At 49.3% G+C, this 24,330-nt stretch overlaps 1 protein-coding gene across 1 annotated transcript in view; it reads left to right on the forward strand.

Moving 5' to 3' along the window:
• Positions 1-205: 205 nt before the first annotated feature.
• Positions 206-24,330, forward strand: part of LOC127655831 (keratin-associated protein 5-1-like) — a 92,042-nt gene continuing 67,917 nt past the window's right edge. The window contains exons 1-2 of the mRNA XM_052143833.1: positions 206-1,906; positions 2,158-2,281. Of these exons, the coding sequence (XP_051999793.1) occupies positions 733-1,761 (1,029 nt within the window). The 5' untranslated portion in view covers positions 206-732 and the 3' untranslated portion in view covers positions 1,762-1,906; positions 2,158-2,281. The remainder of the gene's footprint in view (positions 1,907-2,157; positions 2,282-24,330) is intronic.

Raw genomic sequence — 24,330 nt, forward strand, 5'->3', positions numbered from 1 at the left:
CTGTCTGTGTGTGTGTCTGTCCATCTGTCTGTCTATCTGTCTGTCTGTGTGTCTGTCCATCTGTCTGTGTCTGTCTGTATATCTGTCTGCATGTCTATGTGTCTGTCCATCTGTCTGTGTGTCTGACCATCTGTCTGTGTGTCTGTCTGTCTGTCTGTCTGTCTGTCTGTCTGTGTGTCTGTCCATCTGTCTGTGTGTCTGTCCAACTGTCTGTGTCTATCTGTGTGTCTGTGTGTCTGTCCATCTGTCTGTGTGTCTGTCCAACTGTCTGTGTCTATCTGTGTGTCTGTCTGTGTCTATCTGTGTCTATCTGTGTATCTGTCTGTGTGTCTGTCCGTCTGTCTTTGTCTATCTGTGTGTCTGTCTGTCTGTCTGTGTGTGTGTCTGTCCATCTGTCTCTGTCTGTCTGTATATCTGTCTGTCTGTGTGTCTGTCTATCTGTGTGTGTGTCTGTCCATCTGTCTGTGTCTGTCTGTATATCTGTCTGCATGTCTATGTGTCTGTCCATCTGTCTGTGTGTCTGTCTGTCTGTGTGTCTGTCCATCTGTCTGTGTGTCTGTCCAACTGTCTGTGTCTATCTGTGTGTCTGTCTGTCTGTCTGTGTGTCTGTCCAACTGTCTGTGTCTATCTGTGTGTCTGTCTATCTGTCTGTGTGTCTGTCCGTCTGTCTTTGTCTATCTGTGTGTCTGTCTGTCTGTCTGTGTGTCTGTCCATCTGTCTGTGTCTGTCTGTATGTCTGTCTGTCTGTGTGTCTGTCTATCTGTGTGTCTGTACATCTGTCTGTGTCTATCTGTGTTTGTCTGTGTGTGCGTCTGTTCATCTGTCTGTGTGTCTGTGTGCCTGTCTATCTGTGTGTGTGTGTCTGTCCATCTGTCTGTATATCTGTCTGCATGTCTGTGTGTCTGTCTATCTGTGTGTGTGTCTGTCCATCTGTCTGTGTCTGTCTGTATATCTGTCTGCATGTCTGTGTGTCTGTCCATCTGTCTGTGTCTGTCCATCTGTCTGTGTCTATCTTTGTTTGTCTGTGTGTGTGTCTGTCCATCTGTCTGCATGTCTGTGTGTCTGTCTATCTGTGTGTGTCTGTCCATCTGTCTGTGTCTATCTGTGTTTGTCTGTGTGTGTGTCTGTCCATCTGTCTGTGTGTCTGTGTGCCTGTCTGTCTGTATATCTGTCTGCATGTCTGTGTGTCTGTCTATCTGTGTGTGTGTGTGTGTGTGTCTGTCCATCTGTCTGTGTCCATCTGTGTGTATGTCTGTCTGTGTGTCTGTCCATCTGTCTGTGTCTGTCTGTATATCTGTCTGCATGTCTGTGTGTCTGTCTATCTGTGTGTGTGTGTCTGTCCATCTGTCTGTGTCTATCTGTGTGTCTGTCTGTCTGTGTGTCTGTCCATCTGTCTGTATCTGTCTGCATGTCTGTGTGTGTCTATCTGTGTGTGTGTCTGTCCATCTGTCTGTCTATCTGTGTGTTTGTCTGTCTGTCTGTGTGTCTGTCCATCTGTCTGTGTCTGTCTGTATATCTGTCGGCATGTCTGTGTGTCTGTCTATCTGTGTGTGTGTCTGTCCATCTGTCTGTCTATCTGTGTGTCTGTCTGTCTGTGTGTCTGTCCATCTGTCTGTGTCTGTCTGTATATCTGTCTGCATGTGTGTGTGTCTGTCCATCTGTCTGTGTCTGTCTGTGTGTCTCTGTCTGTCTGTCTGTCTGTCTGTCTGTCTGCGTGTCTGTCCATCTGTCTGTGTCTGTCTGTTTTGCAGATGTTGCTGAAAAGTGTGCAGGTGTGTCCATGCAACAGGTTGTGGCTCTGGAGGAATTCATTCCCACCCGTCAGACAAGTTACACACCGATCAGAGCGACAGTCACAATCCCTGCAGCAGAATAACACATACTGCACCTCATACTGGGACACAAGGTACACAATACACACACTTATACACCGCAGACTGTGTGTGCTTGTGTGTTTTCTCTAGGTCTTGGCTGCTGTGTGTCCTCTGTCTGTGTAGTCAGATTGTAGTGTTGTTCTTGTGTTCACATCCCCACAAACAAACATATGTCTGTAAAAGTGTCTTCTGTAATGTATAAAACATGTGTTAGAGCGACTCCACACAGACACAGGCATCCTTAGAGGTCTTATTTTTTTAAAAGTGTGTCTCTGTGTTTCAGGTGTTTGGTTTGCGGTTGGTCTGACTGTAATTGACTCTGAGGGGGGATTCCAGCCACTCATACACATAATTCCCTCCTTCAGTACCGCTCTGTTTGGAAAGCAGCTCTGCAAGCCGGCGTACTGGTGAGACACATCACGACACACACACACACACACACACACACACACACACACACACACACACACCCCTGTGTGGAGTGTGTATTGTGTGTGTAGTCTGGACGAGTGCTTCAGAGGGGGCTCATAAATCTCCTGTCATTAACTGAGAGTCTAAGTGTGTGAATGAGAGCCATTAACTGTGTGTGTGTGTGTGTGTTGTGGTGTTGGCCCGAGGTGAGGCGTCTCACACGGTACCGATCACCCTTCATTTAAAGAACTCCCTGGAGCCCGTTGGGTCAGTCGGCCCATTTCTGCAGCTGCTTTAGTGTGTATGAGACGCACTAATGAGACGCAGCAGCACTGTCTGCTAAACCAGTTACAGTGCGCATGAGGAGAACACAACTCTACCACCATCAGTGATCAAGGCCACATCACACACACACACACGCACGCACACATGCACATACACTCACTCACACACACACACACAAACACACGCATGCACGCATACACACGCACGCACACACACACACACTCTCACACACACTCACTCACACACGCATGCACACACACACACACACGCACATCACACACACACACACACGCATGCACTCACACATGCATGCACACACACACACACACACACACATTCACACACACACACTCACACACGCATGCACACACGCATGCACACGCACACACACACGCATGCACATACTCACACACGCATGCACACTCACACACGCATGCACACACGCATGCACACGCACACACTCACATACACACACTCACACAGGCATGCACACACACTCACTCACACACACACATTCACACACGCATGCACACACACTCACACATGCATGCACACTCACTCACTCACACACATGCACACACACACACACACACTCACTCACACATGCATGCACACACACACACACACACTCTCACACACACACTCACACATGCATGCACACGCACACACACTCACACACGCATGCACACATGCATGCACACGTGCACACACGCATGCACACGCACACACACACGCATGCACACACTCACTCACACGCATGCACACACTCACTCACACACGCATGCACACACACTCACACACACACACACTCACACACGCATGCACACAGACACACACACACACACACTCACACACACTCACACACACTCACACACACACCACACACACACATGCACACACACACACACACACACACACACACACACACACACACACACACACACACACACACACACACAGACACACACACTCACACACTCTCTCTCACACACACACAAACACACATACACACTCACACACACACAAACACACAGACACACACACTCACACACACAGACACACAAACATACACACACACACACACAGACACACACACACTCACACACAAACACACACTCACACACACACACACTCACACACACACACACATGTTGTGTTTCCATGTTTTATGGGGACTTTCCATAGACATAATGGTTTTTATACTGTACAAACTTTATATTCTATCCCCTAAACCTAACCATACCCCTAAACCTAACCCTCACAGAAAACTTTCTGCATTTTTACATTTAGTCCCCACAAAGTGATAAATACACGCTCACATCCTCGCACAGGAGTAACGATTTCTGTCTAATTGAGCTCAGTTTTCACTGCAGAAAAATCTGACTCACTCCGTGTGTGTTGGAGCAAAACACGCCATCTTTCATGACGTACCAGTGCTGGCTGAACATTTGCTGCGCATGTGCTGCAGTGCTTCCCGTTAGCTCTGAAAACAGCGCATTTCCATCAAGCCGCAGTCCTGTCTGCCCCTGACCTCTGACCCCGCTCACACAGCTGCTGTGTCTCTGCTGCACATCAGTCTCCCCCAGTGAATGCGCACTGATGTCTGCCGTTACGCGACGCACCACCCAGAAGCACTACAAAGCCCGGATGCGAGTGCCATGTGAGGAGCTCTTAAGTGTTTGCAGAGGAGCAGCACGTCTTCCTATCAGATCACAGATGCGCAGTCATTATCCTGCGCTCCTGCAGCCACTCCTGCACACACACACACACACACACTCTCTCTCTCAGCCTGTCTTTGCTTCTCAATGGCACACACAAACACAGATGCGAGTGTGTGTGTGTGTGTGTGTGTGTGTGTGTGTGTATCTATAGTTCCCCTTCTGTCACTCACTCGACGTTGTGTCGATTAAATGACACTAGGGGTCGATTTTGAGAGCCTGAAACACCTTCAGATCTTTGAGAAAAGGCCAATGAGAATTGGCGAGTTGAATTTGCATGCCACTCCCCCTGATATATGGGTATAAAAGGGAGGCCAGCAGGCAAGTTCATTCAGATTTCTTCTTCGGAGCCGAGCGGTCGCACTACAGCAAGCTGAAGTCATCTGCTCACTCGTTCACCTTCCCTATCAGAGCGTTGCTGTTGGATCTACAGCGCTTTCCAGCGGTCTCTCTCCACTCTGCACTCCGCTGCAGACTACACACCTGAGTGCTTCGACAGCACTTCTGAAAAAGTTTTATTTTCTCTAAAAGAGTGTGCATAGTGACATTGAATGTCTTTTTAAAGACACCATTCCCTCTCTGTTCAGTTCCTGGATGTGGTCATTACCTCTCCGCCTCTGATGGTTGCGAACACTGCCTCACATGTCTGGGCCAATGTCACGTTGAGGAAGCGTTCTCTCTGCGAGAACATGACCATGGCCACTTTACGAGCGCGGCTCTCCTTCTTCCGAGGGAGTGCCTCTTCATCTGTCCCCCTTCCCGGCCCTCCTACCTACGGGTACAGTGTCAATGTTGCTGGCAGTAGAGATGTTTCGCGGGCTTCACTGGGCACGGTCCCGCCGGGTAATTCTCTGTGGGCCACCCACCCCACAGCGCGCTTGCTGGCCTCCGTCCATCCCTGGGATGAGATAGGCAGCTCGCCTCAGTGCCAGCCTAATATTTCTCCCAGAGCCCAAGACCCGGATGAGATGTCGATCACTGCATCGGAGGGCGTTCTAGTGGTGTTGGATGCTGAAGACTCGACCAGACTGCCGCCTTCGGGTGTGGCAGCCCAGTCTGAGGCGGATGCTGAACTCACTGCCATGCTTTCCCTGGCCGGCGCGAGTGTCAGGCTTGAGTGGAAACCTGGAGTGGCTGGACGACTGGTTTCTCAGGTTGGTACGCCACTCACGGCCTCGCCGTGCGATCCTTCCCTTAGTCCCCCTCACACTGAGCTTGGGTGCATGGTTATCGCTTTCCCAACATGTCGCGCTGGCTGGCCTGAACCGCTGGCTGGCCTGAACGCCAGGCGTCCTCCCCGGTTCCACGACGTTCTTTTCACAGCGGTGAAGAACGAGAGCACCGCCTTCTACGGAAGGAGGCGATAGAGCCTGTCCTGCCAGCCGAGATGAAGAGTGGCTTTTACAGCCCTTACTTCATTGTTCCCAAGAGGGGCGGTGGGTTGCACCCAATCCTGGACCTGCGAGTCCTGAACCGGGCATGGCACAGACTCACTTTCAAGATGCTGTCACAGAAACGAATTTTGTCGTGCATCCGGCATCAAGATTAGTTTGCGGTGGTAGACCTGACGCATACTTTCATGTCTCGATTTTACCTCGACACAGACCCTTCCTACGGTTAGTGTTTGATGGTCATATCAGTATCAGTACAAGGTCCTTCCCTTCGGCTTGTCCCTGCCCCCCCACGTCTGTTACTGTGTGTGCACAGGGACCTGGTTCTCATGCACCTCAGCCGTTTAGGGTTTCAGGTCAACTGAGAAAAGAGCAAGCTCTCCCCGGTTCAGAGCATCTCTTTTCTCAGTATGGAGTTAGACTCTGTGTCAATGATAGCACGCCTCACGAACAAGCACGTGCAGTCTGTGCTGAACTGCCTGAACTCATCCTGGTGGCAAATGCCGGTTCCACTGAAGTACTTTCAGAGGCTCCTGGGGCATATGGCATCCTCCGTGACGGTCACGCCGCTTGTGTTGAGTCTGAACTGATGCAGCAGCAGTAACGACTTCTGTCTAATTGAGCTCAAGTTTCTCTGCAGAGAAATCTGACTCACTCCGTGTGTATTGGAGCAAAAAATCCAAATAGGCATATGAGACTGCTACAGCACTGTCTCCGGACCTGAGTCCGGAGGCACGCATGGCGGCCTGGTACACATCGCGTGGCTCTAACGCCTGAGGGTCGCCGCCTTTTCAGCCCTTGGACCAACCTTCAGAAGTGTCCGTGCCTGGACACATGCTGTATGGGCAGGAGTCCCCATACAGCAAGTGTCCAGGCACGTCGTGGTTACGACGGACGCCTCCAAGACTGGCTGGGGCGCCGTGTGCAATGGGCACGCAGCTGCGGGCTCCTGGACAGGACCTCACCTGCATTGGCACATCAACTGCCACGAGTTTCTGATGGTACTGCCCGTCTCATGTCACAATTTTCCCACCACGGCCTCCTCTGGAGTCAGCAGTGGCTGAGGTCACTGCGTTCCACTCACATTCCGGGTGACCTCAACGTCACAGCAGATCCTCTGTCATGGCAAGTAACACTCAGAGGAGAGTGGAGACTCCACCCTCAGGCAGTCCAGCTGATTTGGAGTCGATTTGGCAGGGCACAGGTAGACCAGTTTGCCTCCCAAGATCCTCCCACTGCCCGCTCTGGTATGCCTTGATGGGAGCTCCCCTAGGCACAGACGCACTGGCGCACAGCTGGCCCAGAGGGCTGCGCAAATATGCGTTCCCCCCAGTGAGCCTACCTGCACAGGTTCTGTGCAAGGTCAGGGAGGATGAGGTCACCCTCGGGGCTCTGTACTGGCTTACTCAGACCTGGTTCCAGACCTCACACTCCTCGCAACAGCTCCTCCCTGGTGAGTTCCCCTGAGGAAGGACCTTCTTTCTCAGTGATGGGGCACCCACGCCCAGACCTCTGGAATCTCCATGTCTGGTCCATGGATTGGACGTGGCGGTCCTAACTGGTCTACCGCCCGCTGTGGTTAACAGGATCACTCTTGCCAGAGACCCTTCTACAAGGCTGCTCTACTCCCTGGAGTGGCTTATCTTCGCTAAGTGGTGTTCTTCCCAGAATGAAGACCCCTGAGCTGCACAGTCGGGTCAGTGCTTGCCTTCATGCAAGAGAAGTTGGATGGGCAGCTGTCCCCCCTCCACTCTCAAGGTCTACATAGCTGCCATAGCAGCACACCATGACGTGGTTAAAGGTAAGTCCCTCGGTAAGCACGACCTGATCGTTAGGTTCCTGAGAGGTGCCTGAGAGGCTGATCCCTCCTAGACCGCGCTTCTTTCCCTCATGGGACCTCTCTGTGGTCCTCTCAGGCCTACGGAGAGCCCCCTTCGAGCCGTTCAAGTCAGTTGAGTTAAAGGCAGTCTCTCGGAAGACTGCCCTCCTGACCACACTTACTTCCATCAAGAGGGTCGGGGACCTGCATGCGTTCTCTGTCAGCAAAGAGTGCCTAGAAGATGGGCTGTCCAGAAGGGGGCTGGGCAACACCCAATACCTTTGCAAGGTTTTACAATCTCCGTGTTGAGCCGGTCTTGTCTCGTGTTCTTTCAGGTGTGAGCAGGTAAGTAAGTTTCGTTACATGGACAGCTGGCCAGGTGCACTGCTTGTGCATAGCACCTTTCCCCTCCAAGAAGGTGAAGCGTGCGCTCTTCTCTCCCATGCGTGTTCACGACTAGTGAACCATGGATGTTCTTACTCCTAGCCCTCTGACTCACAAATTCTTTGGAGGAATTCATGGTCAGACACAGTACTTGTGCTACATGCCCTGTAAGTGCTCCACAGGTTTTCAGTATCCTTGTTAACCTCCTGTGATGTATCTTCTGCGGCATGGTCCCCCCCTTCCTTGTGGTAGACCCGTGTCTCCCTTGGCAGAGCCCTCTCTGCCCCGGTCGCTGTGTTATAGAATCTCCCCCCTATGAAGGGCAGGACTTACCACCACGCCTCTCCCATGTCCGGCCATTGGACCCGTATGGTGTATTTGCCACTCATTACCCTCCCCTCCTCTTCAGGGCAGGGTGTGGCCTCCGCAAGGTCTTTTCCCCTGAAAGAATAGGAATAGAAAAAACGCCTTCCCCGGCGCATTTTATGAGCATTTTTTAGGCCCCAGCTGAATCTATTTTTCTACGGAGAGAAACTTATGGGTTATGGGGAAGCACACAACATCTTGGGGCGTCTGGGGAGGCTCTGTGCAGCCCAAGTGCATCTGTTCCTATGCTCATAGTAACTTGCCTACACCTGCATCGGCAGTTCACGTGACCAGTTCAGTCATTGGGAAGCTGTGGCTAAGATGGTAGAGTGGGTCGGCTACCAATCGCAGGGTTGGTGGTTCGAATCCCAGCCCACATGGCTCCACATGCCGAAGTGTCCTTGGGCAAAACACTGAACCCCGAGTTGCTCCTAATGGCAGGCTAGCGCCTTGCATGGCAGCTCTGCCGCCATTGGTTTGTGAATGTGAGTGTGGATGGGTGATTGGGACACAGTGTAAAGCGCTTTGGTAACCTCTAAGGTTAATAAAAAACCGCTATATAAGTGCAGACCATTTACCATTGTGGCGTTCAATATATGGGACCCTTAGTGTCACTTCATCAACACAACGTCGAGTGAGTGACAGAAGGGGAAAGTCGCGGTTACTGTCGTATCCTCTGTTCCCTGATGGAGGGAACGAGACATTGTGTCCCTCTTGCCACAGACAGAACTTTACCGCTGTAATGCTAGGCCCTTGTCTCGGCTCCTCAGTGCAAAACCTGAATGAACTTGCCTGCTGGGCTCCCTTTTATACCCATATGTTGGGGGGAGTGGCATGCAAATTCAACTCGCCAATTCTCATTGGCCTTTTCTCAAAGATCCGAAGCTCCAACACACACTCACACACTGCCACTGAACACTTCCTCGACCTGAGAGACAGATAGACAGACAGACAGACAGACAGAGAGAGAGACAGTTCTTCACTACACACATGATCACAATACAGTAACAGACAAAGCAAACTAATAAACACTGTGTGAGTGTGTGTGTGTGTGTGTGTGTGTGTGTGTGTGTGTGTGTGTGTGTGTGTGTGTGTGTGTGTGTGTGTGTGTGTGTGTGTGTGTGTGTGTGTGTGTGTGAGTGTGTGTGTGTGTGTGTGAGCGTGTATTTATCACTTTGTGGGGACCAAATGTCCCCATAAGGATAGTAAAACCCGAAATTTTTGACCTTGTGGGGACATTTTGTCGGTCCCCATGAGGAAAACAGCTTATAAATCATACTAAATGATGTTTTTTGAAAATGTAAAAATGCAGAAAGTTTTCTGTGAGGGTTAGGTTTAGGGGTAGGGTTAGGTTTAGGGGATAGAATATAAAGTTTGTACAGTATAAAAACCATTATGTCTATGGAAAGTCCCCATAAAACATGGAAACACAACATGTGTGTGTGTGTGTGTGAGTGTGTGTGTGTGTGTGTGTGTGTGTGTGTGTGTGTGTGTGTGTGTGTGTGTGTGTGTGTGTGTGTGTGTGTGTGTGTGTGTGTGTGTGTGTGTGTGTGTGTGTGTGTGTGTGTGTGTGTGTACAGTATCTGGGGTCATGTGGACGCGTGTTCTTGTGATTTAACATGTTCCAGTTGTGCAGCGGCTCATAAAAATGAAGCATATTTGTGATATTAAAATCTGATTTTGAACAGAAAACAGGAGAATAATTTTAGACGTGATGGAGATTCTTCACAGACTCAAGCTGTGTTGAGAGAGCTTCATGTGTCAGTTCTTCAGTGTTATTACACATCTCTCTGGATTGTGATTGGTCAGTAACATCATTCTGTGTCTAATATTTGTGTATAATCAGAGTTCATCTGTGTTATATATGTGTATAGCTGTGATAGTGTCATGTATTATATCACTTCACACTCTCTCATATGAGGTTTACCCTCAAGTACTGCTGCACAATTATGACAAAAATGGTGAATTATTTCTCTTGACATTGTAATTGTTATTTTAACTGAAGTTACATGAAGCACTTATGTGTTCATCTTCATTATGTTTGCTTTAGCTCGAGATAAATGACGTTGTTGTTTAATGCATCAGTAAATGACTTCAGGATGACTTACTAGCGTTACAAAACTCAACTGTTATTAAATTGTTTTAATAAACTGTACACAGAAATCCAGCAGTGCCACAATATTAGAAGTGTGCCGTTATAATCGCTGAAGCTGTCCTGTACTCTCTTTATAATCACAGTAATTCAGTTATTCACATCGTGTGCATGTCGTGATTCATGGCGTATTCTAGTTCACATCTGTACTCAAGCGAGCTGCACAACATGTAGTGAATCCAAACTGGGTCGTCATTAGCAGCTGTGCTTTTCACTTTTCTTCTAAAGCTTCTTTTCAAGCATTTTGTGTGCCAGTAATAATAGAGGTGAAACATCAGACATGTATCAGGGGATCAAACTATTGAAAAGTGTTGCATCAGGATCAGTTGTCATTACTGGTTCACCGTTGCCCTTTCAGTGCTCAACGGACATGTCTGGACTGGTTCTCCGTAGCTGCAAATACATGAAAATAGAAACATTTGATTTAATCCTTGTGCGTCAATTTAAAAAAGTAACGCAGATGTCCTTGCGTTACTTTTTTCTGATGTAGAGGACAAAAATGTCAATGTAAAAAAACTGCCATAAATGTGGAGTGGTGGTGACGATGATGGTGTAGTGGGCTAAAGCACATAACTGGTAATCATAAGGTTGCTAGTTTGATCCCCACAGCCACCACCATTGTGTCCTTGAGTAAGACACTTAACTCCAGGTTGCTCCGGGGGGATTGTCCCTGTAATAAGTGCTCTGTAAGACACTTTGGATAAAAGTGTCTGCCAAATGCAGAAATGTAAATGTATTTGTAATATAAATATATATTAATATTATTTCCCGCTTTCACTGACATTTTATAACCAACATCAGTCCTGATCATAACTACCAAATATTCATTCATATTCAAGATTTTAACCCTTTAAATGCCAGTTTGTTTATATAATGCCACTGTTGTTTTTACGCACACACACACACACACACACACACACACACACACGCTAACTCTCACTCACACACACACACACACACGCTAACTCTCACTCACACACACACATACACACATACACTCACACACACACTCACATACTCACACACACACACACACATACACTCACATACTCACACACACACACTCACATACTCACACACACACACACACACACTCACCCAAACACACACACACTCACTCACACACACAACACTCACTCACACACACACACACACTCACTCACACACACACACACACACACAATTTTATCATCTTAATTTATTCAGTTGTCCTGCAGTTCTCTATAATACAGGAAACAAAAGTATCATTCAGAAGTCTAATTAATTATTCATGAGACTCATGATTGTTATGAAAGTATACGATAAGATTTGATGAGAAACTGAAATATAATGTGTTATTTAGTGTAAATGTTACTGACCGCTGATCTCCCGTGTGTGTTCATGATAGGACACGAGAGCAACAGTTCACACAGACCCCTCACGACATTGGGGGCGTTCAAGAGAAAACACATGGGGCCTCAAATCAATATTTCATGTTCATGTCTTTATTTGGTAAGTCTGTGTGAACAGGTTAGACTCTCGTTAGTCTGGTTTAACAGTGAACTGAACTCATGATGACACACTCTCATCACATGTTACACGCGTGTGTGTGATCACATGATGCTGTATAACATATAGAGCGGCTTTAATCTGCACGGTCATATTTCTAAAGGCTTGACACGTATTTTATGAATTCCATAATAATCCTTTTCCCAATCTCGCGCTGGAGATCCAGATGTGCTTGGAAACCTTCCCGTGCTTCAGCTTGGGCTCTCTTTATCTCTCTCTCCTGAGCCTGTTAACCTCAAAGCGTTCCTCAAACTGTAACGTTTAATTACCTTGAAATGACATTTAAATAATTCCCAGGCCGATGTGAATCTCTCTCGCGCTCGCAGTCGGCCGAAGATGTGCCGTGGACTCCGCACATCTGCTTTCTATTCAAATGTTTACCAGTGAATTAAAAAGAAATTCCAATTTACTTAGAAAATGGGAGTTCTGGTCTTGCTAGAGTCCCGTCGACGCAGACCAATGTGTTTCCATTTAATGATCTTGAGGTTGGAACACTAATAAATTAAACGCAATTAAAGGCGTTGGATTTATCACAAAAGGATCCCCGCCGCGAGTCTTTTATAGACGTACAGCGATGTTCTGCTCAGTTTAACTCTTCACTGTATGATGTGCTGCTCTCAATCAGGTTGTATGATGTGCTGCTCTCATTCAGGTTGTGCTGCTTCAGGATATGCTCAAGCATTCTTGATATTCATTACAGATGTCGTGTGGGCTAGGTGCAGTTTGCAGTGATGGATTTTGTGACTTGAATGCAAATGAAGTTGATATAATATTTCAGTAGGTGATCAGGAATTCCAACAGACGTTCCTACAACACACAAGGAATAATATGAGAATGATATTCCAAATACTTCTGCAGCGGTCTCATGAGTTGTGTTTGGGGTATTAATGCAGTATATGACGGGGTATTTCATGGGTGTTCAGTGTGAGTTTAGTGCTCTTTGAGACTGCAGGTGTCTCTCTCTCTCTCTCTCTCTCTCTCTCTGTGTCTCTCGTCCCTGGGGAACGTGGAGTCGAGTCGGGCTTTATGATCACAGAAAGAGTGCGGGACGGAGCGCCGTGGACCGGGGGGCTGCATGTGGTCTCTGCAGCTGTGTGAGTTTGGTTTACGTCTCTCTCAGAACTGCAGGATTTCAAATGCTGCATTTAATCAGTCGCTCTGAATGCAGCAGATCAGTTTGAGCTGTGGGAACATTTCACTGAGATCATCAACGGCTCGTTCGTATCGGCAACTGTTGAATGATGCAATACTTAACATGTTTGTTCTGTGAACAGAGCTGAGCATCACACGCACACACACACACTCATACACACACACACTCACTCACACACACACTCACTCTCACACACACTCACACACACACGCACACTCACACACACACTCTCACACACACACACACACACACACACGCACTCTCACACACACACGCACACTCACACACACACACTCACACACACTCTCACACACACTCACACACACGCACACTCTCTCACACACACACACACACACACACTCTCGCACACACACACACACTCACACACACTCTCACTCACACACACACACACACACACATGTTGTGTTTCCATGTTTTATGGGGACTTTCCATAGACATAATGGTTTTTATACTGTACAAACTATATATTCTATCCCATGACCCTAACCCTATCCCTAAACCTAACCCTCACAGAAAACTTTCTGCATTTTTAGATTTTCATAAAACATAATTTAGTATGATTTATAAGCTGTTTTCCTCATGGGGACTGACAAAATGTCCCCACAAGGTCAAAAATTTCGGGTTTTACTATCCTTATGGGGACATTTGGTCCCCACAAAGTGATAAATACACGCTCACACACACACGCACACTCACACACACACACACACACACTCACACACACACACACACATACACACACACACATGCACACACACACACACACACACACACACACACACACACACTCACACACGCGCACACACATACACACTCACATACACACACACACACACTCACACACACTCACACACACACACATATACACACACACACACTCACACACACTCACACTCACACACACATATACACACACACACACACACACACTCACAATGCTGAACACACTCACACACACACACACACACACACACACACACACACACTCACTCACACGCGCACACACACACACATACACACTCACATACACACACACGCACGTGCGCGCACGCACGCACACACATACACACTCAAATACACACACGCACGCACACACACACACACACACTCACAATGCTGAACACACACACACATTCACACACTCAACTGATCACAATGTATAGTCAAAACATTACTGATGTGAAAAATTTATATTACAATTTGAAAAACATTTTCAGAACTTCTTAAACTACTTCAGAGTTCTCATCAATAATCCTCCATGTGCAGCGATGACACCTTTGCAGATCGTTAATCTAGCGGTCAGTTTGTCCAGATACTCAGGTGACCTTTCACCCCACACTTCCTGGAGCACTTGACCCTTCACCCCACACTTCCTGTAGCACTTGACCTTTCACCCCACACTTCCTGTAGCACTTGACCTTTCACTCCACACTTCCTGTAGCACTTGACCTTTCACCCCACACTTCCTGTAGCACTGGACCTTTCACCCCACACCTCCTGTAGCACTTGACCTTTCACCCCACACTTCCTGTAGCACTTGACCTTTCACCCCACACTTCCTGTAGCACTTGCTATAGATGTGTCTGTCTTGTCGGGCACTTCTCATGCACCTTACAGCCTGTCTGATCCCACAAAAGCTCAATGGATTTAAGATCCGTAACACTCTTTTCCAATTATCTGTTGTCCAATATCTGTGTTTCTTTGCCCACTCGAACCTTTTCTTTTGTTTTTCTGTTTCAAAAGTGTCTTTTTCTTTGCAATTGTTCCCATAAGAGTCTTCTCTTTACTGTTGTACATGAAACTGGTGTTGAGCGGGTAGAATTCAATGAAGCTGTCAGCGGAGGACATGTGAGGCGTCTCAAACTAGAGACTCTGATGTACTTATCCTCTTGTTTAGTTGCACATCTTGCACATCTCTTTCTGTCCTTGTTAGAGACAGTTGTGCTTTATCTTTGAAGACTGTAGTTACACCTTTGGATGAAATCTTTTTGGCAATTTCAAGCATTGTATCTCCTTCATTCCTCAAAACAATGATTGACTGATGAGTTTCTAGAGAAAGCTGTTTCTTGTAAGTTGTTTGGGAGGGTTTCCAGAAAAAAAGACTCTTCTCTCACCCAACAACAAACTCAAGCGTGTTCAGTTTGCAAGACACTACTGGAACTCCAAATGGAATGGAGTTCTATGGGCAGATAAATCAAAAATAGAGCTTTTGGAGATTGGTTTGGTGCACACAGAGAGGTAGCCATATGGAAATGTACCTTATGCCCACGGTTAAATATGGTGGTGGATCTTTAATGTTGTGGGGCTGTTTTATGCCAGAGGTCCTGGACATCTTGTTCAGATACATGGTATCATGGACTCTATCATATACCACCAGGTTGGATCTTCCATCAGTACAATGATCCAAAACAAACATAAAAATCAACACACAATTGATTCACTGACTACAAATCAAGGTTCTGCCATGGACATCTCAGTCCTCTGACCTGAACCCCAAAGTGTGTGGTGAACTGAAGAGAGTCCACCAACATGCACCTCTGAATTTGAAGGATCTGGAGAGATTGTTTATGGAGGAAGGATCTCAGATCCCTTGTCAGGTGTTCTCTAACCTCATTAGGCATTATAGGAGAAGACTCAGAGCTGTTATTTTGGCAAAGGGATGTTGCAAAAAGTATTGAATAAAAGGGTGCCAATAATTGTGCCACACATATATTTGACAAAAAAATGTATATATATATATTACTTGTGTTTCCAATTGATTGATGTCCATTAGAGGATCGTTTTTTGTGAATCTGTTGAATGAAAGATCAAAATGATAAACAATAAAGACATTTTTCACAGCCATATTTGCCAGGTTTTGGGGTAAGGGTAGGGTTAAGGTTAGAGTTAGGTTTTGGGGTTAGGGTTGAGTTAGGATTAGGGGTTAGAGTTAGGTTTTGGGGTAAGGGTTGGGTTAGGATTAGGGTCAGAGTTAGCTTTTGGGGTAGGGGTTGGGTTAGGATTAGGGGTTAGAGTTAGGTTTTGGGGTAAGGGTTGGGTAGGGTTAAGGTTAGAGTTAGGTTTTGGGGTAGGGGTTGGGTTAGGATTAGGGGTTAGAGTTAGGTTTTGGGGTAGGGGTTGGGTTAGGATTAGGGGCTAGAGCTAGGCTTTGGGGTAGGGGCTGGGCTAGGATTAGGGGTCAGAGTTAGGCTCTTGGGGGCAGGTGCTGGGTCAGGATTAGGGGCCAGAGCTAGGCCTTGGGGTAAGGGCTGGGCTAGGATTAGGGCTAGAGCTAGGCCTTGGGGGCAAGGGCTGGGCTAGGATTAGGGCCAGAGCTAGGTCTTTGGGGCAGGGGCTGGGCTAGGATCAGGGGCTAGAGCCAGGCTCTTGGGGCAAGGGCAGGGCTAAGGCTCAGAGCTAGGTCTTGGGGGCAAGGGCTGGGCAGGGCTAAGGTCAGAGCCAGGCTCTTGGGGCAGGGGCAGGGCTGAGCTAGGATTAGGGGCCAGAGCTAGGCTCTTGGGGCAGGGGCTGGGCTAGGGGTCAGAGCTCTTGGGGCAGGGGCTGGGCCAGGATTAGGGGTCAGAGCCAGGCCTTGGGGCAGGGGCTGGGCTAGGATTAGGGGTCAGGAGCTAGGCCTTGGGGCAAGGGCTGGGCCAGGATTAGGGCTAGAGCCAGGCCTTGGGGGCAAGGGCTGGGCCAGGATTAGGGCTAGAGCCAGGTCTTGGGGCAGGAGCTGGGCTAGGATTAGGGGTCAGAGCTAGGCCTTGGGGCAGGGCTGGGCTAGGATTAGGGGTCAGGAGCTAGGCCTTGGGGCAAGGGCTGGGCCAGGATTAGGGCCAGAGCCAGAGCTAGGCCTTGGGGCAAGGGCTGGGCTAGGATTAGGGCCAGAGCTAGGCCTTGGGGCAGGGGCTGGGCCAGGATTAGGGTCAGAGCTAGGCCTTGGGGCAGGGCAGGGCTAAGGCCAGAGCCAGGCCTTGGGGCAAGGGCTGGGCAGGGCTAAGGCTAGAGTTAGGCCTTGGGGCAGGGGCTGGGCTAGGATTAGGGGTCAGAGCTAGGCCTTGGGGCAAGGGCTGGGTCAGGATTAGGGCTAGAGCTAGGCCTTGGGGCAAGGGCTGGGCTAGGATTAGGGCTAGAGCTAGGCTCTTGGGGCAGGGCTGGGCCAGGATTAGGGGCCAGAGCCAGGCCTTGGGGCAAGTGCTGGGCCAGGATTAGGGGCCAGAGCCAGGCTCTGGGAGCAGGGGCTGGGCTAGGATCAGGGGCCAGAGCTAGGCCTTGGGGCAAGGGCTGGGCCAGGATTAGGGCTAGAGCCAGGCCTTGGGGTAAGGGCTGGGCCAGGATTAGGGCCAGAGCTAGGCTCTTGGGGCAGGGGCTGGGCTAGGATTAGGGGTCAGAGCTAGGCTCTTGGGGCAAGGGCAGGGCTAAGGCCAGAGCCATGCCTTGGGGGCAAGGGCTGGGCAGGGCTAAGGCCAGAGCTAGGCCTTGGGGGCAGGGGCAGGGGCTGAGCTAGGATTAGGGCCAGAGCCAGGCCTTGGGGCAGGGGCCAGGTCAGGGGCCAGAGCCTTGGGGCAGGGCTGGGCTAGGATTAGGGGCCAGAGCTAGGCCTTGGGGCAGGGGCTGGGCCAGGATTAGGGGCTAGAGCCAGGCCTTGGGGAAGGGCTGGGCCAGGATCAGGGCTAGAGCTAGGCTCTTGGGGCAAGGGCTGGGCCAGGATCAGGGCTAGAGCCAGGCCTTGGGGCAGGGGCTGGGCCAGGATCAGGGGTCAGAGCTAGGCCTTGGGGCAGGGGCTGGGCCAGGATTAGGGGCCAGAGCTAGGCCTTGGGGCAAGGGCTGGGCAGGGCTAAGGCCAGAGCCAGAGCCAGGGCCTGGGGCAGGGGCTGGGCTAGGATTAGGGGCCAGAGCCAGGCCTTGGGGGCAGGGGCTGGGCTAGGATTAGGGGCCAGAGCTAGGCCTTGGGGCAAGGGCAGGGCTAAGGCCAGAGCTAGGCCTTGGGGGCAAGGGCTGGGCAGGGCTAAGGCTAGAGCTAGGCCTTGGGGGCAGGGGCTGGGCTAGGATTAGGGGTCAGAGCTAGGCCTTGGGGCAGGGGCTGGGCTAGGATTAGGGGTCAGAGCTAGGCTTTCGGGCAAGGGCTGGGCTAGGATTAGGGCTAGAGCTAGGCTCTTGGGGCAAGGGCTGGGTCAGGATTAGGGCCAGAGCTAGGCCTTTGGGGCAAGGGCTGGGCTAGGACTAGGGCTAGAGCTAGGCTCTTGGGCAGGTCAGGGGCTAGGGCTAGGGCTTAGGCAGGGTTAGGGGCCAGGAGCTAGGCTCTTGGGGCAGGGCAGGGGCTGGGCTAGGATTAGGGTCAGAGCTAGGCCTTGGGGCAAGGGCTGGGCTAGGATTAGGGCTAGAGCTAGGCCTTGGGGCAAGGGCTGGGCTAGGATTAGGCTAGAGCTAGGCCTTGGGCAAGGGCTGGGCAGGGCTAAGGCTAGAGCTAGGTCTTGGGGCAGGGTGACTAGGATTAGGGCCAGGCCTTGGGGAAGGGTCAGTAGGATTAGGGCTAGAGCTAGGCTTTGGGGCAAGGGCTGGGCTAGGATTAGGGGTCAGGAGCTAGGCTTTGGGGTAAGGGCTGGGCAGGGCTAAGTGCCAGAGCTAGGCCTTGGGGCAAGGGCTGGGCTAGGATTAGGGGTCAGAGCTAGCTTCTTGGGGCAGGGGCTGGGTCAGGATTAGGGGTTAGAGCTAGGCTTTGGGGCAAGGGCTGGGCTAGGATTAGGGGTCAGAGCTAGGCCTTGGGGCAAGGGCTGGCAGGGCTAGGTTAGAGCTAGGCTTGGGGCAAGGGCTGGGTAGGGCTAAGGCCAGATCTAGGCCTTGGGGCAGGGCTGCTAGGATTAGGGCCAGAGCTAGGCTTTGGGGGCAAGGGCTGGGTAGGCTAAGGCCAGAGCTAGGCCTTGGGGGCAAGGGCTGGGCAGGGCTAAGGCCAGAGCTAGGCTCTTGGGGCAAGGGCTGGGCAGGGTTAGGGCTAGATCTAGGCCTTGGGGGCAGGGCTGGGCTAGGATTAGGGCCAGAGCTAGGCCTTGGGTGCTAGGGCTGAGCTAGGATTAGGGCTAGAGCTAGGCCTTGGGTGCAGGACTGGGCCAGGATTAGGGTCAGAGCTAGGCTCTTGGGGCAGGGCAGGGCCAATGCCAGAGCTAGGCTCTAGGCCAGGGCTGAGCTAGGATTAGGGCCAGAGCTAGGCTCTTGGGGCAAGGGCTGGGCAGGGCTAAGGCCAGAGCTAGGCCTTGGGGCAGGGCAGGGCTGGGCCAGGATCAGGGCTGAGCCAGGCCTTGGGGCTAGGGCCAGGATTAGGGCCAGAGCTAGGCTCTTGGGGCAAGGGCTGGGCTAGGATTAGGGCTAGAGCTAGGCCTTGGGGCAAGGGCTGGGCAGGGTTAAGGTTAGAGTTAGGCTCTTGGGGTAAGGGCTGGGCTAGGATTAGGGTTAGAGTTAGGTCTTGGGGTAAGGGTTGGGTTAGGATTAGGGGTTAGAGTTAGGTTTTGGGGTAAGGGTTGGGTAGGGTTAAGGTTAGATTTAGGTTTTGGGGTAAGGGTTGGGTAGGGTTAAGGTTAGAGTTAGGTTTTGGGGTAAGGGTTGGGTTAGGATTAGGGGTTAGAGTTAGCTTTTGGGGTAGGGGTTGGGTTAGGATTAGGGGTTAGAGTTAGGCTTTGGGGCAAGGGCTGGGCTAGGATTAGGGTTAGAGCTAGGCTTTGGGGCAAGGGCTGGGCAGGGTTAAGGCTAGAGCTAGGCTTTGGGGTAAGGGCTGGGTAGGGTTAAGGTTAGATTTAGGCTTTGGGGTAGGGGCTGGGCTAGGATTAGGGGTTAGAGTTAGGCTTTGGGGTAAGGGCTGGGTAGGGTTAAGGCTAGAGTTAGGCTTTGGGGTAAGGGCTGGGTAGGGCTAAGGCTAGAGCTAGGTCTTTGGGGCAAGGGCTGGGTAGGGTTAAGGCTAGATTTAGGCTTTGGGGTAGGGGTTGGGCTAGGATTAGGGGTTAGAGTTAGGCTTTGGGTGTTAGGGCTGAGTTAGGATTAGGGGTTAGATTTAGGCTTTTGGTGTAGGGATTGGGTTAGGATTAGGGGTTAGAGTTAGGTCTTTGGTGTTAGGGCTGAGTTAGGATCAGGGTTAGACTTAGGTTTTGGGGTAAGGGTTGGGTTAGGATTGGTGGTTAGAGTTAGGTTTTGGGGTTAGGGTTGAGTTAGGATTAGGGGATAGAGTTAGGTTTTGGGGTTAGTGTTAGGTTTTGGGGTAGGGGTTGGGTTAGGATTAGGGGTTAGAGTTAGGTTTTGGGGTAGGGGTTGGGTTAGGATTAGGGGTTAGAGTTAGGTTTTGGGGTAAGGGTTGGGTTAGGATTAGGGTTAGAGTTAGGTTTTGGGGAAAGGGTTGGGTTAGGATTAGGGTTAGAGTTAGGTTTTGGGGTAGGGGTTGGGTTAGGATTAGGGGTTAGAGTTAGGTTTTGGGGTAAGGGTAGGGTAGGGTTAAGGTTAGAGTTAGGTTTTGGGGTAGGGGTTGGGTTAGGATTAGGGTTAGAGTTAGGTTTTAGGGTAGGGGTTGGGTTAGGATTAGGGGTTAGAGTTAGGTTTTGGGGTAAGGGTTGGGTTAGGATTAGGGGTTAGAGTTAGGTTTTGGGGTAAGTGTTGGGTTAGGATTAGGGGTTAGAGTTAGGTTTTGGGGTAAGGGTTGGGTAGGGTTAAGGTTAGAGTTAGGTTTTGGGGTAGGGGTAGGGGTTGAGTTAGGATTAGGGGTTAGAGTTAGGTTTTGGGGTAGGGGTTGGGATAAGGGTTAGAGTTTTGGGGTAGGGGTTGGGTTAGGATTAGGGGTTAGAGTTAGGTTTTGGGGTAAGGGTTGGGTTAGGATTAGGGGTTAGAGTTAGGTTTTGGGGTAAGGGTTGGGTTAGGATTAGGGTTAGAGTTAGGTTTTGGGGTAAGGGTTGGGTTAGGATTAGGGTTAGAGTTAGGTTTTGGGGTAGGGGTTGGGTTAGGATTAGGGGTTAGAGTTAGGTTTTGGGCTAAGGGTAGGGTTAATGTTAGAGTTAGGTTTTCGGGTTAGGGTTGAGTTAGGATTAGGGGTTAGAGTTAGGTTTTGGGGTAAGTGTTGGGTTAGGATTAGGGGTTAGAGTTAGGTTTTGGGGTAAGGGTTGGGTAGGGTTAAGGTTAGAGTTAGGTTTTGGGGTAGGGGTAGGGGTTGGGTTAGGATTAGGGGTTAGAGTTAGGTTTTGGGGTAAGGGTTGGGTTAGGATTAGGGTTAGAGTTAGGTTTTGGGGTAAGGGTTGGGTTAGGATTAGGGGTTAGAGTTAGGTTTTGGGTAAGGGTTGGGTAGGGTTAAGGTTAGAGTTAGGTTTTGGGGTAAGGGTTGGGTTAGGATTAGGGGTTAGAGTTAGGTTTTGGGGAAAGGGTTGGGTTAGGATTAGGGTTAGAGTTAGGTTTTGGGGTAAGGGTTGGGTTAGGATTAGGGGTTAGAGTTAGGTTTTGGGTAAGGGTTGGGTAGGGTTAAGGTTAGAGTTAGGTTTTGGGGTAAGGGTTGGGTTAGGATTAGGGGTTAGAGTTAGCTTTTGGGGTAGGGGTTGGGTTAGGATTAGGGGTTAGAGTTAGGTTTTGGGGTAAGTGTTGGGTAGGGTTAAGGTTAGAGTTAGGTTTTGGGGTAAGGGTTGGGTAGGGTTAAGGTTAGAGTTAGGTTTTGGGGTAAGGGTTGGGTAGGGTTAAGGTTAGATTTAGGTTTTGGGGTAGGGGTTGGGTTAGGATTAGGGGTTAGAGTTAGGTTTTGGGGTAGGGGTTGGGTTAGGATTAGGGGTTAGAGTTAGGTTTTGGTGTTAGGGTTGAGTTAGGATTAGGGGTTAGATTTAGGTTTTGGGGTAGGGATTGGGTTAGGATTAGGGGTTAGAGTTAGGTTTTGGGGTAGGGGTTGGGTTAGGATTAGGGGTTAGAGTTAGGTTTTGGTGTTAGGGTTGAGTTAGGATTAGGGGTTAGATTTAGGTTTTGGGGTAGGGATTGGGTTAGGATTAGGGGTTAGATTTAGGTTTTGGTGTTAGGGTTGAGTTAGGATCAGGGGTTAAATTTAGGTTTTGGGGTAAGGGTTGGGTTAGGATTGGTGGTTAGAGTTAGGTTTTGGGGTTAGTGTTGAGTTAGGATTAGGGGATAGAGTTAGGTTTTGGGGTAAGGGTTGGGTTAGGATTAGGATTAGGGTTAGAGTCAGGTTTTGGGGTAAGGGTTGGGTTAGGACCCTCGATGACCTCTGTTCACACTCCTGCAGGAGACACTGATCTACTGAGCGAAGTGAGATTAAGCTCTGTGAGAGTAACTACAAATGTAATTAAATGCAAGATGTGTAAATGTAATTACAATGCAACAGCATGTATGTACATAAGTACATTCGAGTAATTGGTTATTTACATAGTTGTTAAGGCCACCTAATATAAAGTGGGTCCGTTACGAGAACCGCATCCAAGCTTGTGCAAAACTCCAGAGCCTTCGTGATTAGTGTTTGAAATACTCAGATGCAGCTAGTGGACTTCATGAGTCTTTCTGTTCATGCATGTGTGTGTGTGAGATTTGCTCGTCTGTTTCCAGAGGCCATTGAAAGGAACGTTTTGTTTGATCCGTCTCTTAAGTATGGATGAGGAAACGTTTGCGAGCGGGCCGCTCATTAGCTGAATTAGTAAGGTGTGAATTTGTTTGAGGGTTCTCTCACAGAGCTTAATCTCACTTCGCTCAGTAGATCAGTGTCTCCTGCAGGAGTGTGAACAGAGGTCATCGAGGGTCAGTGCTGTGACTCGTCATCGCAGTGAAGATGAGATGAGACGACTGAACTCTGACCCGCTTAACATGTTCTCACAGCTAAAACACGTCTATGTCCACAAAAGAGAAAGTGAAGCCTATTTTTAGGCATTGTGACATTATTTTGACATTATTATAAACACATTCCCGCCTCAGAACTCTCATAACAGTAATGCAAAAAGATGACCTTGTTTAATTATAAAGTATGGATGTCCCAATACCATTTTTTGGAAAATGAGTGCAAGTGCCAATACTTCCATATTGATACTCACCGATACCAACTGCAATGCCTGTTTTTGTTTTGTTGTTGTCCTGGGAGTCTTGTTACAGTGTGGACCAATCACAGCTGTTGTAGTCTACGTTAACCCTAACCTAACCCTAACCCTAACCCCACTACACCACCACCACACAAGAGAAAGATATCAATCCCAAGCCTTCCCGATAACAATATCAGTATCGTCATTATCAGTATCAATTGGGACATCCCAGATACTTCACAGAAATGAGACGAGTGGTGGTGGCGTAGTGGGCTAAAGCGCTATACTGGTAATCAGAAGGTTGCTGGTTTGATCCCCACAGTCACCAGCATTGTGTCCTTGAGTAAGACACTTAACTCCAGGTTGCTCCGGGGGGATTGTCCCTGTAATAAGTGCTCTGTATAATACATTGGTACTCAGAAGGTTGCTGGTTTGATCCCCACAGTCACCACCATTGTGTCCTTGAGTAAGGCACTTAACTCCAGGTTGCTCCGGGGGGATTGTCCCTGTAATAAGTGCACTGTATAATACATTGGTACTCAGAAGGTTGCTGGTTCGATCCCCACAGTCACCACCATTGTGTCCTTGAGTAAGACACTTAACTCCAGGTTGCTCCGGGGGGATTGTCCCTGTAATAAGTGCTCTGTATAATACATTGGTAATCAGAAGGTTGCTGGTTCGATCCCCACAGTCACCACCATTGTGTCCTTGAGTAAGGCACTTAACTCCAGGTTGCTCCGGGGGGATTGTCCTTGTAATAAGTGCACTGTAAGTCATTTTGGATAAAAGCATCTGACAAATGCATAAATGTAAATGTAAATGTAATGAGAATTGTCTTGAAAATAATGTCACAGTGCCGAAAGTCTTAATGGTCCTCTATCAGTCTGTCTCTCTGTCACACAGCTGGTAAGTCTGTCAGCTTGTCTCTCAGCTACTGGTTTCACTGGAATTCCCAGGATGCAGGAATGATTTCCTCGGAGGTGTGATTCGTTCATTGTGTTTGAGTCGAGAGGAGTCACTGACCGGCCGCTGCTGCTTCTGTTACAATGAATCATTACAAATGAAGATCGTTTAGTCAGATGTGTATGAATGTTTCTGCACTGCAGTCGTTGTGTTCAGAGGGATTCACACTGATTGACTTTAAGCATGAAAGAAACTTCATTTCACATTGGAGGAGGGTCCTGAGGTGTATCATGGGTTA

This window comes from Xyrauchen texanus, chromosome 15, assembly GCF_025860055.1.
Source record: "Xyrauchen texanus isolate HMW12.3.18 chromosome 15, RBS_HiC_50CHRs, whole genome shotgun sequence".
Taxonomy (NCBI): domain Eukaryota; kingdom Metazoa; phylum Chordata; class Actinopteri; order Cypriniformes; family Catostomidae; genus Xyrauchen; species Xyrauchen texanus.